At 33.2% G+C, this 15501-nt stretch overlaps 1 protein-coding gene and 1 non-coding gene across 2 annotated transcripts; both read left to right on the forward strand.

Annotated features, from left to right (window-relative positions):
• Nucleotides 1-404: 404 nt before the first annotated feature.
• On the forward strand, nt 405-9190 carry LOC127722178 (40S ribosomal protein S27-like). Its single transcript, XM_052229071.1, has 4 exons — nt 405-508; nt 2139-2247; nt 4016-4126; nt 8772-9190. Exons 1-4 carry the CDS (start codon nt 503-505, stop codon nt 8798-8800), a joined length of 255 nt encoding a protein of 84 aa, XP_052085031.1. The 5' UTR covers nt 405-502; the 3' UTR covers nt 8801-9190.
• LOC127722481 (small nucleolar RNA SNORD2) lies at nt 6694-6768 on the forward strand. The gene has a single exon (XR_007991761.1). It is a non-coding gene; the product is annotated as a small nucleolar RNA SNORD2 (small nucleolar RNA).
• Nucleotides 9191-15501: the final 6311 nt, after the last annotated feature.

A 15501-nucleotide genomic window follows, 5' to 3' on the forward strand; every position in this document is an offset into this window, starting at 1 on the left:
TTTAGTATAATGAGTATTGCACCACAAGATGTCACGAAATAGAAGGTCCTTCATAATATAAGTTGCAAGTGGAAGAAATATTCTGTAATATTATTTCCATTGGAACAAATACTACAGTATTTGTTCCTTACGGAATAAAGTGTATATTATGACATTGTTTATAACAAAGTTTCCAGGGGTACTTCTGTTAGGCGGAACAAATATACGTTCGCGCCATATTTTTTAATGAAATATATAAGTTATTTCCCTTGTTGCAAAAATCCATGATCTCGGGTTGATAAGAAGCACACAGAAGCATACTGATTTTTATACGTTAAAGGTTATGAAATAATAAATTATATGCCAAATTTAAAAACAAAGTCCAAATAATTTACATAAGTAATATTTATAGATTCGAAACTTTACGGCATTGCCTTTGGTTGTGCAATGTAACCCGTGATATAAAATGTGTAAGCCCCTTCTCGTTCTTTTTCAACAAGACTGCTAACGGAGTCATTGTAAAATGCCTGTAAGTGAACAAGATTTCTATTTTTTCATACATATCGGACCCTATTCCAAAAATTTTACTTATATTACATTCTTGAATATTTTTCCTTGTTCTAATATTGCACAATATGTGAAGAATTAAGAGAAAACTAATGAAAATGAAGGCTAAGCGACGATGTTTACAAATCGGTATTGCATATCTATTTGTGTACATATTGCTGGAAGGTCTAAATGACAACACAATTGTTGAAGGTTTTTCGTCTCAAGCGGTTAAACAGGGAAGATTCCTATTATTAACCGAAGTTCGATGTCGTAAGAAGCCTTTTTCATAGAAATAGTTAGGTCCACGTGGGGACACTGAGCATGAATACGTGCCCGACATTTATTTTCGTATTTTTTGTTTGAATAATACCAGATCATTCGATTTAAGTTGTAGATGTTTAATTGAATATGATAAATTCTAAGACATTTAGAAACGAGCCATTTAAACCCTGACTCTGTGATAATCGAATGTATGTATACATGGAATATATTATGGGACAACTCGGGCCGACTAATGTCAACTCGGACCATCAATAAGGTCAACTCGGGTCTGACGGCACAAGTACACTGAAAGGCATCCAAGAATATAAGAATAAGGAGATGTGGTGTGATTGCCAATTAGTCTGAATCAATCAACTATCCACCAGATTTCAAATTAACTGGATGTATCCTTAGATCATATGTTTTCGTACGTCACATGAATTCGTACTATACATGCTTTTTCAATGAAAATTGTGACCACAATGCATTCTAAATAGCACATAAAACCCATTATAGGAGGATAAGCAATTATTGGTCACCATTCAAGTTTCAACAAAAGCAAATTCCATACTGTATATAGTCCGCTTTTAAAAACAGTGACAATTACTTTCACAAAATTTGTCAAAAAACAAACGTATTGACACTTTTGGTATTTAGCTGAATTTTATCTTCGAATGACCTTGGATCTGCTCAGAATAACCTTCTGACGTCAAGCAACAGTACCTTTTAAATTGTGACGTCAAATTTTTTAAGGATATCAGAGTTATCTTTCTTGTTTTTCGTGACGTCACGACGAGATTCTATATGGCTGAACAAAATACATGTAGGCGAAGAATGTATACAAATGGAAATAATTAGATAATAGTGTCAAAGAAATGAATATTCAAACATAAATAGGTACGTCATATCCTAGAAAAATAACTAACGAAACGAACTATATATATTGACAAGCTATGCATTAACAATAAACAATAAATTTTAGGGAAATAATGCGACCTGAACCTGGGTCGCAATTCCGAACGTTTTGAAATAGGAAAAATCTGTAGGTCTATGGTCCACAAATAGTAAAAAAATAACATGACATAAGAGCTACGGTTCCGCAGCTAATAAGCATTATGACATGGGAAATTTACAGGAAAGTGCACAAATTTGAAAGTCGTCTATAACAGGCTCAATTTTGAACAGGTACATAAAAAATGTTGCATGGGCCGAACCTCCCCAATCCCAGGACAGCCATGTAACAACACAACATACAAGCAAACTGTTAACTCAGTTTATTTAAATTGATTTGCAAACAATGATGTTCATTTTGTACTTTCCTATATTGATGCAATTGTGATTTCTTTCAGCTGGCAAAAGATCTCCTTCACCCCTCTTTGGAGGAAGAGAAACAGAAATGCAAACTAAAAAGATTGGTGCAGAGTCCCAACAGTTATTTTATGGATGTTAAATGTCCAGGTAATATTTTAAGTTTAAAGAATAATTTTTCAACAGTATTGCATAGGTTTTTATACTGAAAATTTTTTACTTCATATAAATGCAATATATATTTGTGGATTGAATAAAAAATAAAGCAATACATATACATGTAACGTTCCCAGAAGGAACTCGTGCAACTTTTCTTCCAAATATTACTCTTTGCCAATATTAATATATATTCTTTTATATATTCTTTAAGAGGACATTATTGTAAACATTTAATTGATTAGCAAATGTGGAAAATATGACTTGAAAAAATTAATGAAAGTGGTTTTTATCATAAACAATGTTCATATGTAAGGATTGTGTTTACTAGTCTGTTACAGTCGTGTTGTAATAAAAATTATAATGTTCTGTTATCAAATTTTTATGTGTATTGGTATGACGTTGGTGTCGTCGGTGTTGTCAGAAGACACATTGGTTTTCGCACTCTAACTTTAGTTTAAGTGAATGGATCTCTATGAAATTTTACCATAAGGTTCAATACCACAAAAGGAAGGTTGGGATTGATTTTGGGGGTTATGGTACCAACAGTTAGGGAATTAGGGGCCAAAAATAAGCATTTTTGTAACTTCCAGACATAACTTGTGTGTTAGTGTATGGATCTCTCTGACATTGTACCACAAGGTTCCATATCACACAGGGAATGCTGGGATTGATTTTGGGGGGTAATTGCCTCAAAATATTAGGAATTAGGGGCCAAAAAAGGGGAAAAAAACAAGCATTTTTCTAGTTTCATGACAATAAATTGTGTGTAAGTGTATGGATCTTTCGGAAATTGTACTACAAGGTTCCATATCACAAAGGGAAAGCTGGAATTGAGTTTGGGGGTAATTGCCCAAAACGTTTAGGAATAAGGGGCCAAAAATAAGCATTTTTCTAGTTTCCAGACAATAACTTGTGTTCAAGTGTATGGATCTCTCTGAAATTGTACTGCAAGGTACCATACCACAAAGGGAAGGCTGGGATTGATTTTTGGGGTAATTGCTTAAAAATTTTAGGAATTAGGGGCCAAAAAAAAAATACAAGCATTTTTCTAGTTTCAGGACAATAACTTGTGTGTAAGTGTATGGATCTTTATGAAATTGTACTACAATATTCCATATCACAAAGGGAAAGCTGGGTTTGAGTTTGGGGGTAATTGCCCTAAACGTTTAGGAATTTGGGGCCAAAAAGGGGCAAAAAAAACAAGCATTTTTCTAGTTTCCAGACAATAAACTTGTGTTCAAGTGTATGGATCTCTCTGAAATTGTACTGCAGGTACCATACCACAAAGGGAAGGCTGGGATTGAGTTTGGGGGTGATGAATCATAAGGGGGTTCAAAAAATTTGGGGGGGGGATTTTTTTTTCTTTAAAATTTTCCATTTTAAATTGGTTATTTCTGATTTATATATAAAAGCAAATAATAATGATATGGTTTGAATAGGTAAATTAAAATTTTTTAAGTTCTTAGACCACATTCATTCTGTGTCAGAAACCTGTGCTGTGTCAAATATTTAATCACAATCCAAATTCAGTGCTGTACCAAGCTTGAATGTTGTGTCCATACTTGCCCCAACTGTTCAGGGTTTGACCTCTGCGGTCGTATCAAGCTGCGCCCAGCGGAGCATTTTATTTATGACTGTTTTATAAGAACACTTCAAATAAACTATTAAGTAATTTATAAGAACACTTCAAATACTGTGCATAACTCTATAATTACAAAGCTTCATAGAGAAGTTCATTAAAAGTAAAGTTTTCTTTCAGGGTGTTATAAAATCACCACAGTTTTCAGCCATGCACAGACAGTAGTATTGTGTGTCGGATGTTCAACAGTCTTGTGCCAGCCTACAGGCGGTAAAGCCAGGTTGACAGAAGGTAAGAGTCGTATGCCAAGGTTAATCACTGAGGATGACATTAAATGTGGCAGCAGAACTTCTTCCTACTACTGCTCAAAATTGTCACAATTAGGATAACATATTGGAGCCACTTTTGTATATTAAATTTAAGTTACTTCACTTTCCAACATCAACAGTATTTTAAACCCAAATACATATGGCCAAAATAAAAATGAAATTTGTGGTGGGATTCTTTGCCTAACCTATCTTTTATGCCTCAAAATACGTGCCCCCTAAGTTTTTCTGGTCATCTCGGACTTAAATAGCGGATGTTCCCACATACCCAAGATAAAAAAAAAATCTGAAACCTTATTCACATACTACAAAATGTATGTATTTAGCTAGAGTTAACTAAAAGCTTAAATTGTTTGTAGTTTTGTAGTTTTCAACATTAATTGTACCCCAGAGGTATAAAGATATAGGTTTTCACCTGTCTGTTAGTCATCTTGGTTCCAGGTGTTCATTCAAATACTTAATATTGGGATGGTGACCTTACCGCAACATATATGGCCATATGTATCTAAATTCAAGTTAATAAATGTCATAGTAGTAACTAAAATTAGACCAAAATTTTTTGCTTAATAGGTGGGGCATGGGGTATGCAATTTGATCACTCAAGATTCTTAAATTACTTAAATATAGACAGATTAAAATGTTTTTTCAGATCATTTTAATTTATCTTCACACCCCCAAAAATATTTCTTGTTCTCAACTTCTGATATTGAATCTAAAGGTCCTAAAAATTTGAAATTAATGTAATTTTTGGAGTATGACACATTACGTGGTCATCAAACTTTCAAAGGGTGTTGGTGGCCCCTAAATCTTAATTGACGCATACTTTACATTGTATTTCAATTTAATTGCAGTTTGTTTCAATTATCATGATCATTGCAACTTTTTATGTTAATTTGAAATGATATTAAAAGCCCTTTAGGAACAGCAAGTGAAAATGATGACAAATCTTTCGGGTCAGAATTTTGTGAAGACAAACATACCCAACGTGTACTGATTCACTTGTCTGTCTGTACACATCTTAATATGGTACATGTATTTATGACTCTACATACATGTCGTGTATATATACGTATATGTGCAGATTTGCAATGTTCTAGTTAGGAGTCACTTTTTGATTTGACTCTTATTTTTTTTGTCCTGAAACTCCCCTATCAAGTTAAAAGTTATGGTTTATGGTAGTTACATCATGTTGTACATGTAACAATGAAATTTTAGGTCACATCAACTTGTAACATTTGTTCATTATGATGTGAAAAATAAAAAAAAGAAACATATTAGGGGGTTCACTAATGTGATAGTGCAAGCATTTTGTTCTATGGACACATATACTGGTTGACTTTTCTTACCCTATTACATCTGTTTATATGGAATATTCTTAATAGCACTGACTGTTCCAAAGTTTTAAGGATCAGTCTATGACAAGTGAATAGTTAAATGTTAACAAGAAAAGTAATTTTTCCCTGCAAATAACCCAATTTTTATCTAACCCATGTTTTTGAACAATTAGTCTTGTGTGATTGCTTTAAAAAGAAATTTTAGAAAATATAGAATATTACTTGTGTAGGTCAAGAAAAATGATTTATGGTATGAAAAGAAATGCAGTCTTTATATATCGAAACTATTTTTTCTCGAAAAAACTGTTTGGACAGGTTGGGTCATAGGCTGAGTGGCAAAAAATGTTACTCATTTACTCTTTCTGCATATAAAACCATTGAGTGGTATATTTAGGATTGATGGGACAGTGGTGTAACGGCACAACATAAGAATAAACCAAAACAACTTCTTGTGAAGGGCTCGACTCATCAAATCTATACAAAGTACTGATCCAAGAGTACTAGCAAATACTGAAAGCTAGTTCAAAACCAATATTAAATTATCAACTGATAAAAATCACATACTTGTTTGACTTTTATGGGGGGAGGGAGGATTATCATTCAATTATTCTGGAATTGCATATTTTCAATTCCCCCCTACAAAGTTACTGTTCATGTGAATATGATGACTATCTTTCGGGTCTGGTTTGCTGTGAAGACAAACCTTACCCAACATGTACTGATTCACTTGTAAATATGTTTTTAGCAGTAGGATCATGTCTGTATTATAATATTAACATGCTGTAATGCAATCATTTGTTTGTTGGTCCAACAAATATTTTCGTTATGCACTTTGTCAGAAACTGTAGAACAGTATGATGCCTATTAGTCAGTTTATTCACATGAATGAATTGTAAAGTGTCGGCACTTTTCAGATCTGTCAGTTAGTTACTTCCTGTATGCAGATACATGTACATTTGTACTTTGAATTTTCCAACATGTTTAAATGAACTTGAAATAAAAACACACCAATATACCAGCTTACACTGTATGTGCAATTGAATACACTTATACATGTAGTACTGTAAATAATGTTTATTATGAGGCATATAGCTGCCTCATTTTCTTTGTAACTGACTTAAAGATACTTTTGTAAGACTGACATTTTTAATTCCACTATATAGGTTCCTAAATATATATAAATACAAAGTTACTGTTCAAGTGAATATGATGACTATCTTTCGGGTCTGATTTGCTGTGAAGACAACCTTACCCAACGTGTACTGATTCACTTGTATAGTACGTTTGGCCAACATCTGTTTAATGTTTGTTTTACATTTGTTATTTCGGGGCCTTTTATAGCTGACTATGCTGTATGGGTTTAACTCATTGTTGAAGGTCGTACGGTGACCTATAGTTGTTAGTTTTCATTTGGTCTCTTGTGGAGAGTTGTCTCATTGGCAATCATACCACATCTTCTTATTTTATATGTACTAGCCATCATTGTCAGAAAAAAAAGTTTATACCAACATGCAAATTTATTTTCTTTGTGATATTTTAAGATCTACGTACATGCCTATAAAAAGATATATATATAAATTTTTTTGGAATTGCACATGATATTTTTAATACTCCTGTACCATCTCCTAGTAACAATGTGACTGTTTATGTGAATATGATGACTATCTTTCGGGTCTGATTTGCTGTGAAGACAAACCTTACCCAACGTGTACTGATTCACTTGTATATGTTCATACATGTAGCATTAGGATTATATCTGTGTATTGTTGTTTTGCATGAGGTGAAATTTTAAAAACATACTACATGTAGCTAGCATGGAAGAAAATGGTCAAACCAATATCAAAATAAGATGTTGTATGATACCAGCTTTCAGGAATTTACTAATGCTCCTAGACTGACTTGTAGTAAATGTTGTGGGAAATTATGCAAATAGATTCTTCACTTTCTTTGTAACTTACTGAAAAGATAATTTTGTTTGATTGAAATATTTATGCTCTTTGCACTTCATAAATAAGTCTACATCAGAAAATGTGTCTAGTTTATGATTAAAACAGAATCTAGGGACTGTAAAGTTAACAAAGAATACTTACATATTTACATGTCTCTCCTGTAGTGGCAGGCCATATACATGTAAGCTAATGTGTTTTCTTCACATTATATTATTAAATATCAGCCGAGAGTCACCTTGTGAATCTTTTTTGAGAGTGAGTCTTCACATTGTGTCAAGTTTCTAATATTTTAAGATCTATTTGCATTTAAAAAAGATATCAATTTTCTTGGATTTGTTCATTACATTTTTAATTCCCCTAGACAGGTTCCTAATAACAAAGCTCCTGTTCATGTGAATATGATGACTATCTTTCGGGTCTGATTTGCTGTGAAGACAAACCTTACCCAACATGTACTGATTCACTTGTATATTTTCATAGCATTAGGATAAAACTTGCTGGCATTGAGGAAATAAAAACACCAATATACAAACTTATATGTAGGTACAATTGCATACACTGACTTGTAATAAATAAATCCAAAATGATACAAATGGCTGCTTTAATTTCTTTGTTACTGATTAAATAATACTTTTGAATGACTGAAATATTTATGCCTTCTTGATGCACTATATTCTAAAGATGTGTCTAATTTGTGATAAATACAGAAAGTGAACAGATTATACAGCTAACAAAGGTTGTTTATGTCTTCCCTATTGTTGAAGGTCATGTACATATAAGTTATTGTGTTTTATGTGGATTTATATCATAAAATATCATCTGAGGGTGGCCAGCGAGCCAAAATGCTTTACAGTTTGTCGAGCTGCAGATTCTATTTATGTGCATATAGATAAATATATATATAAATTTTCCTGGAATTGCACATGACATTTTCAGTTCCCCTATATGGTTCCTTAATACAAAGTTCCTGTTCATGTGAATATGATGACTATCTTTCGGGTCTGATTTGCTGTGAAGACAAACCTTACCCAACGTGTACTGATTCACTTGTATACTGGTAGATCATAGCAGTAGACCCATGTCTGTTTTACATTATAATGTCCTGGTAATTATAACATCAGCCAATAAAATTTCAGCCCTCAAATTTTTTAAGGTGTATGTGTATTAATTCAACGAAACCAAAGAATCCTGAAGGTCTTTAAAGAGTAACAAAAAACTGATTGTTTTCAGATCCTCGTAATCAAAGCTTGGACATAGGATCTGTATTAAATAAGATTATTTTTCTCCATATTATTTTCTGATTTAACAAAATGTTTTGTTTTTTCAGGCTGTTCCTTCCGAAGGAAACAACCATAAACTGTGATAAACTGAGTATGTGTGCTGGAGAGAAGATTGGTGTATGTGAAATACCTGTGAAGATTTTGTACAAATGAAAGAAGAAGATTATTATTTATTGATCATTCTTGTTGATGATGAACTTTCAACTTTAAACTCTTGATTTATGATTGTCATTGTTAAGTACTGTGCTGAATTGTGAAACTTGTCATTGTTAAATACTAAAACACTAGAGGCTTTATTCCATTCACGTTATTCCAAGTTTCAAGAAATGATTATGTAAATACGATACTAATTATGAAAAAAAAGAACCCAATTCAACACAGAATCATTCATTAGTCAAATGCTTATTCTGCTATGTTAAAGCCTGGACATTGTGATAATAAAATCTTTAGGTTTTCACAAACACCATATTGTAGTTGTGTTTATATTAACCTTTTGACCTGTTTTATTTTCAGTCTTTAGCTCACCTGGCCCAAAGGCAATCTTTACCCTTCTGTGCTTACAAGCACTTTGATTATGTTTTATGGCGTTATTATTATATAAAAATGAGATGATGTGGTATCAATGCCAATGAGACAACTCTCCAGATTAACAACTATGGGTCACCGATCGGTCTTCATCAATGAGCAAAACCCATTCAGCATAGCCAGCTATAAAAGGCCCCAAAATGACAAATGTCAAACAAGAAAACTAACAGCCTGATTTATGTACGAAAAACACATATGATATACAGCATGATTATGTTGCTGTCTCATTGTCATATATTCCATGTCTCTTTTCTTCATATCTGTTCTCAGTATAACTTGCTTGCTCGGTATCATTATAGCTTCTCTATAGATAGGTTTTGATGAGACATAATTTCAGTTCATGTTATTTCCCTTGGTCCCCATTTTGAAGGGGGTAAATGGTTGATTTACTAACCAAATTAAAATATGGTACAAATAAGTGAAAATATTTTCAGTTTCTAGATCGTAGGGATGAGACCAGCATGACTAGAGAAATAAAAATTCTTCAGTAAAATTTTCTAAAGTCTAGTGGTCCATATAACAAGTTATGTTCGGCTGATTTATGAAAGAAATAGTGCACTTAGACCTCCAACATGGCAATAAAGGGAAGTAACTTGTTCATAAGGATAAGATGAGTGTTGCTAAATGAAACTGCATAGAATTTTTAAATTAAAAAAAAACTCTTAGGGACATACTCTTATTCGTGTTGTACTTCACCTGTGTGTTTGAACAAGATAAATTGTGTATGTTGTCTCCGAGAGGAGAAAGAATTTTTATCACAGGGGAAAGTAGAGTGGGGCACACATATTCGCCGTGGACACAATTTCGCCGTTTTATGATTTTAAGGTGTAGAAACTTCAAAGGATTGCTGAAATGGAAGAAATATGCCGGTAAATAATTTTTTTATAAGAAATATGATTATTTTCTAAACTTAGAAAAAATTTCGGCAAGTGCCACAAAGGACCGAAAAACGGACAACGATTTTCGGTCAATTTCCTGAATGAAAAAAAAAGATTTCAAAGAAGTATTTCTATGTAATTCTTTGACTGATTGCCCTAAATTTCAGTTCTTTACACCTTTGAAATGAATTTGATTTGATAAATATTGTTTAAAGCTGCAGTTATTTGGTTTTAAATAGATGTGTAAAAACGGTGAATATGTGTCCCCCTATGACAAAACATCAGGAAATTTCAAATAGCCTTTAATCTAACTTTTCAGAGAAACACGTTTTCAAGCTAAGAATATTTTGCTTTTGGTGTTATTTTCATATAGAAATATCAGTATACTTCAAAAACTTAAAGGTCTGAACATAAACTGCAGAAAACATGGAAAATTATGGCGAAAATGAGTACCCCACTCTATCAGTTATAAATAATTAATTTCAACCAATCATGATTACATTGGTGTTATTTGTGGTTTCAAGAGAGAAAAGCAGGAATGATAGGAAATGCAAGTTCTTTTAAATCGCAGAGATATGAAATCTTTTAGGTGCTGTTGGACTGCTGCTACATAGAGATGGAAGTTCATAGTTGGAAAATTAAAGTCAATTACAATTTGACATGCATGATTAAAAAATGCTTTCACAACCAACCCTCCATATAATTTTTATGCCCCACCGTAGCGGAGCGGGCATTAAGTTTAACCTTGTACGTACGTCCCATAGTTGGTTTCCGTTCTCTAACTTAAGTTTGCCTCAACCAAATGTTATGAAACTTGTACACAATGCTTATTACCACCAAATACAGATTAAGTTCGAATTTTGTTGGTATCACTTTAACCATTCTAGAGTTATGCCCCTTTACAAATGGAAAAATTGCAGAATTTTTCGTTTCCGTCTCTAACTAGTTTGCCTCAACCAAATGTAATGAAACTTATACACAATGCTTATTACCAGTCACAGAATGTGAGCGAGACGGTATGCTTGTCTAGCGTTAACTATTTGTAGAATGCTTGATATTTTAGAGGTTATAAACCTGGTTGTATACAGAAGCTTTCTATTATGTAGTTTCCGCCTGTCTTGTCTCTTTGTCCCTAACCTTGTTTTTATACGACCGCAAACAAATTTTTGTGGTCGTATATTGGTATGACGTTGGCGTCGTCGTCGTCCGGCGTCGTCCGAAGACACATTGGTTTTCGCACTCTAACTTTAGTTTAAGTGAATGGATCTTTATGAAATTTTACCACAAGGTTCAATACCACAAAAGGAAGGTTGGGATTGATTTTGGGGGTTATGGTAATAACAGTAAAGGAATTAGGGGCCAAAAAGGGGCCAAAAATAAGCATTTTTGTAACTTCCAGACATAACTTGTGTGTTAGTGTATGGATCTCTCTGACATTGTACCACAAGGTTCCATATCACTAAAGGAATGCTGGGATTGATTTTGGGGGTAATTGCCTCCAAATTTTAGGAATTGGGGGCCAAAAAAGGGGCAAAAAACAAGCATTTTTCTAGTTTCATGACAATAACTTGTGTGTAAGTGTATGGATCTTTCTGAAATTGTACTACAAGGTTCCATATCACAAAGGGAAAGCTGGGTTTGAGTTTGGGGGTAATTGCCCTAAACGTTTAGGAATAAGGGGCCAAAAAACACATTTTTTTCTAGTTTCCAGACAATAACTTGTGTTCAAGTGTATGGATCTCTCTGAAATTGTACTGCAAGGTACCATACCACAAAGGGAAGGCTGGGATTGAGTTTGGGGGTGATGAATCATAATGAGGGTTCAAAAAATTTTGGGGGGGGATTTATTTTTTTTTCCTTTTTTTTCTTTTTTCCTTTTTTGTTTCTTTTAAAATTTTCCATTTTAAGTTGGTTATTTCTGATTTATATTTAAAATCAAATAATAATGATATGGTAGGAGATACACACCAAACAGGATGTGTAAATTATTATATAATAAGTATTGTGCAATAGCAAGAAATTTTCAATTGCACAGTATTGCACAATAGCAAGAAATCTTCAATTGCACAGTATTGCGCAATAGCAAGAAATCTTCAATTGCACAGTATTGCGCAATAGCAAGAAATATCCAATAGCACAATATTGCGCAATAGCAAGAAATTGTCAATTGTACAGTATTGCGCAATAGCAAGAAATATTTAATAGCACAGGATTGTGCAAAAGAAGATACTTCCTATAAATTGCTTATTTCTTGACCAATTTCAATGGGGTTTTATTCTTGATTTCATGGGGTTCTTTAATATGCTGAATATAACCGTGTATTTAGTTTTTGGATTTTGGGCCCCGTTTTTAAATTGGTCCACATTGAGGTCCAAAGGGTCCAAAATTAAACTTTGTTTGATTTCATCAAAAATTGAATTATTGGGGTTCTTTGATATGCCGAATCTAACTGTGTATTTAGATTCTTAAATTTTGGTTCCGTTTTCAAATTGGTCTACATTAAGGTCCAAAGGGTCCAAAATTAAACTTAGTTTGATTTTAACAAAAATTGAATTCTTAGGGTTCTTTGATATGCTGAATCTAAACATGTATTTAGATTTTTGATTATGGGCCCAGTTTTCAAGTTGGTCCAAATCGGGGTCCAAAATTAAACTTTGTTTGATTTCAACAAAAATTGAATATATGGGGTTCTTTGATATGCTGAATCTAACCATGTATTTAGATTTTTGATTTTTGGGCCCCGTTATCAACTTTGTCCACATTGAGGTCAAAAGGGTCCAAAATTAAACTTTGTTTGATTTCATCAAAAATTGAATTATTGGGGTTCTTTGATATGCCGAATCTAACCGTGTATTTAGATTCTTAATTTTTGGTTCCGTTTTCAAATTGGTCTACATTAAGGTCCAAAGGGTCCAAAATTAAACTTAGTTTGATTTTAACAAAAATTGAATTCTTAGGGTTCTTTGATATGCTGAATCTAAACATGTATTTAGATTTTTGATTATGGGCCCAGTTTTCAAGTTGGTCCAAATCGGGGTCCAAAATTAAACTTTGTTTGATTTCAACAAAAATTGAACATATGGGGTATTTGATATGCTGAATCTAACCATGTATTTAGATTTTTGATTTTTGGGCCCCGTTATCAACTTTGTCCACATTGAGGTCAAAAGGGTCCGAAATTAAACTTTGTTTGATTTCATCAAAAATTGAATTCTTGGGGTTCTTTGATATGCTGAATCTAACCATGTATTTAGATTTTGGATATTGGACCATAATAGGTGAATGTCCAATTTAAAATTTTTAAGTTCTTAGACCACATTCAATCTGTGTTAGAAACCTATGCTGTGTCAAATATTTAATCACAATCCAAATGCAAAGCTGTATCAAGCTTGAATGTTGTGTCCATACTTCCCCCAACTGTTCAGGGTTCGACCTCTGCGGTCGTATCAAGCTGCGCCCTGCGGAGCATTTTATTCTTAAATATTTTGCTTGGTTATATAATTTATTATAGTTGGAAACAAAAAAATATAAACACTATTTCACAGGAACTCAGTCAACAACTACTGTTTAACTTTTATGTTCCTTCTCTTTTATAACTTGTGCTGTTATCTATATACATGTATTTATAAGCAGGTATCAGTAAGAGCCAATTTGGCTTCTGGAAGTATTTCATAAAATGTACTACTGTTGAAATTTTTTTTTTATGAAAGTATTTTAATTTTTTTCAGTCTTCTCCTACCATGCCTACACAACTGTTATCACAATCATCCTAAGTGTGCCTTGTTTCCTAATTTTATTTTGTATTAATTTTAAATCCATCCAACAAACATGTTTTTATACGACCGCAAAAAATTTTTTGTGGTCGTATATTGGTATGACGTTGGCGTCGTCGTCGTCGTCGTCGTCGTCCGGCGTCGTCCGAAGACACATTGGTTTTCGCACTCTAACTTTAGTTTAAGTGAATGGATCTCTATGAAATTTTACCACAAGGTTCAATACCACAAAAAGAAGGTTGGGATTGATTTTTGGGGTTATGGTACCAACAGTAAAGGAAATAGGGGCCAAAAAGGGGCCAAAAATAAGCATTTTTGTAACTTCCAGACATAACTTGTGTGTTAGTGTATGGATCTCTCTGACATTGTACCACAAGGTTCCATATCACAAAAGGATTGCTGGGATTGATTTTGAGGGTAATTGCCTCAAAATTTTAGGAATTAGGGGCCAAAAAAGGGGCAAAAAACAAGCATTTTTCTAGTTTCATGACAATAACTTGTGTGTAAGTGTATGGATCTTTCTGAAATTGTACTACAAGGTTCCATATCACAAAGGGAAAGCTGGAATTGAGTTTGGGGGTAATTGCCGAAACGTTTAGGAATTGGGGGCCAAAAAGGGGCCAAAAATAAGCATTTTTCTAGTTTCCAGACAATAACTTGTGTACAAGTGTATGGATCTCTCTGAAATTGTACTGCAAGGTACCATACCACAAAGGGAAGGCTGGGAATGAGTTTGGGGGTGATGAATCATAAGGGGGTTCAAAAAATTAGGGGGGGGGATTTTTTTATTTTTCCTTTTTTTTCTTTTTTTCCTTTTATTTTTCTTTTAAAATTTTCCATTTTAAGTTGGTTATTTCTGATTTATATTTAAAAGCAAATAATTATGATATGGTAGGAGATACACACCAAACAGGATGTGTAAATTATTATATAATAAGTATTGTGCAATAGCAAGAAATTTTCAATTGCACAGTATTGCACAATAGCAAGAAATCTTCAATTGCACAGTATTGCGCAATAGCAAGAAATCTTCAATTGCACAGTATTGCGCAATAGCAAGAAATATCCAATAGCACAATATTGCGCAATAGCAAGAAATTGTCAATTGTACAGTATTGCGCAATAGCAAGAAATATTTAATTGCACAGTATTGTGCAAAAGAAGATACTTCGTATAAATTGCTTTTTTCTTGACCAATTTAAATGGGGTTTTATTCTTGAATTCTTGGGGTTCTTTAATATGCTGAATCTAACTGTGTATTTAGTTTTTGGATTTTGGGCCCCGTTATTAAATTGGTCCACATTGAGGTCCAAAGGGTCCAAAATTAAACTTTGTTTGATTTCATCAAAAATTGAATTATTGGGGTTCTTTGATATGCCGAATCTAACCATGTATTTAGATTCTTAATTTTTGGTTCCATTTTCAAATTGGTCTACATTTAGGTCCAAAGGGTCCAAAATTAAACTTAGTTTGATTTTAACAAAAATTGAATTCTAAGGGTTCTTTGATATGCTGAATCTAAACATGTATTTAGATTTTTG

The sequence above is a fragment of the Mytilus californianus genome, unplaced genomic scaffold (assembly GCF_021869535.1).
Source record: "Mytilus californianus isolate M0D057914Y unplaced genomic scaffold, xbMytCali1.0.p SCAF_12, whole genome shotgun sequence".
NCBI lineage: Eukaryota > Metazoa > Mollusca > Bivalvia > Mytilida > Mytilidae > Mytilus > Mytilus californianus.

Bases quoted from the DNA above. Each gene is read 5' to 3' on its own strand.
- LOC127722178 (XM_052229071.1), top strand. The intron at 2,248-4,015 runs GTAATATTTTAA...GTTTTCTTTCAG, and splicing joins TATGGATGTTAAATGTCCAG to GGTGTTATAAAATCACCACA. The intron at 4,127-8,771 runs GTAAGAGTCGTA...TTGTTTTTTCAG, and splicing joins TAAAGCCAGGTTGACAGAAG to GCTGTTCCTTCCGAAGGAAA.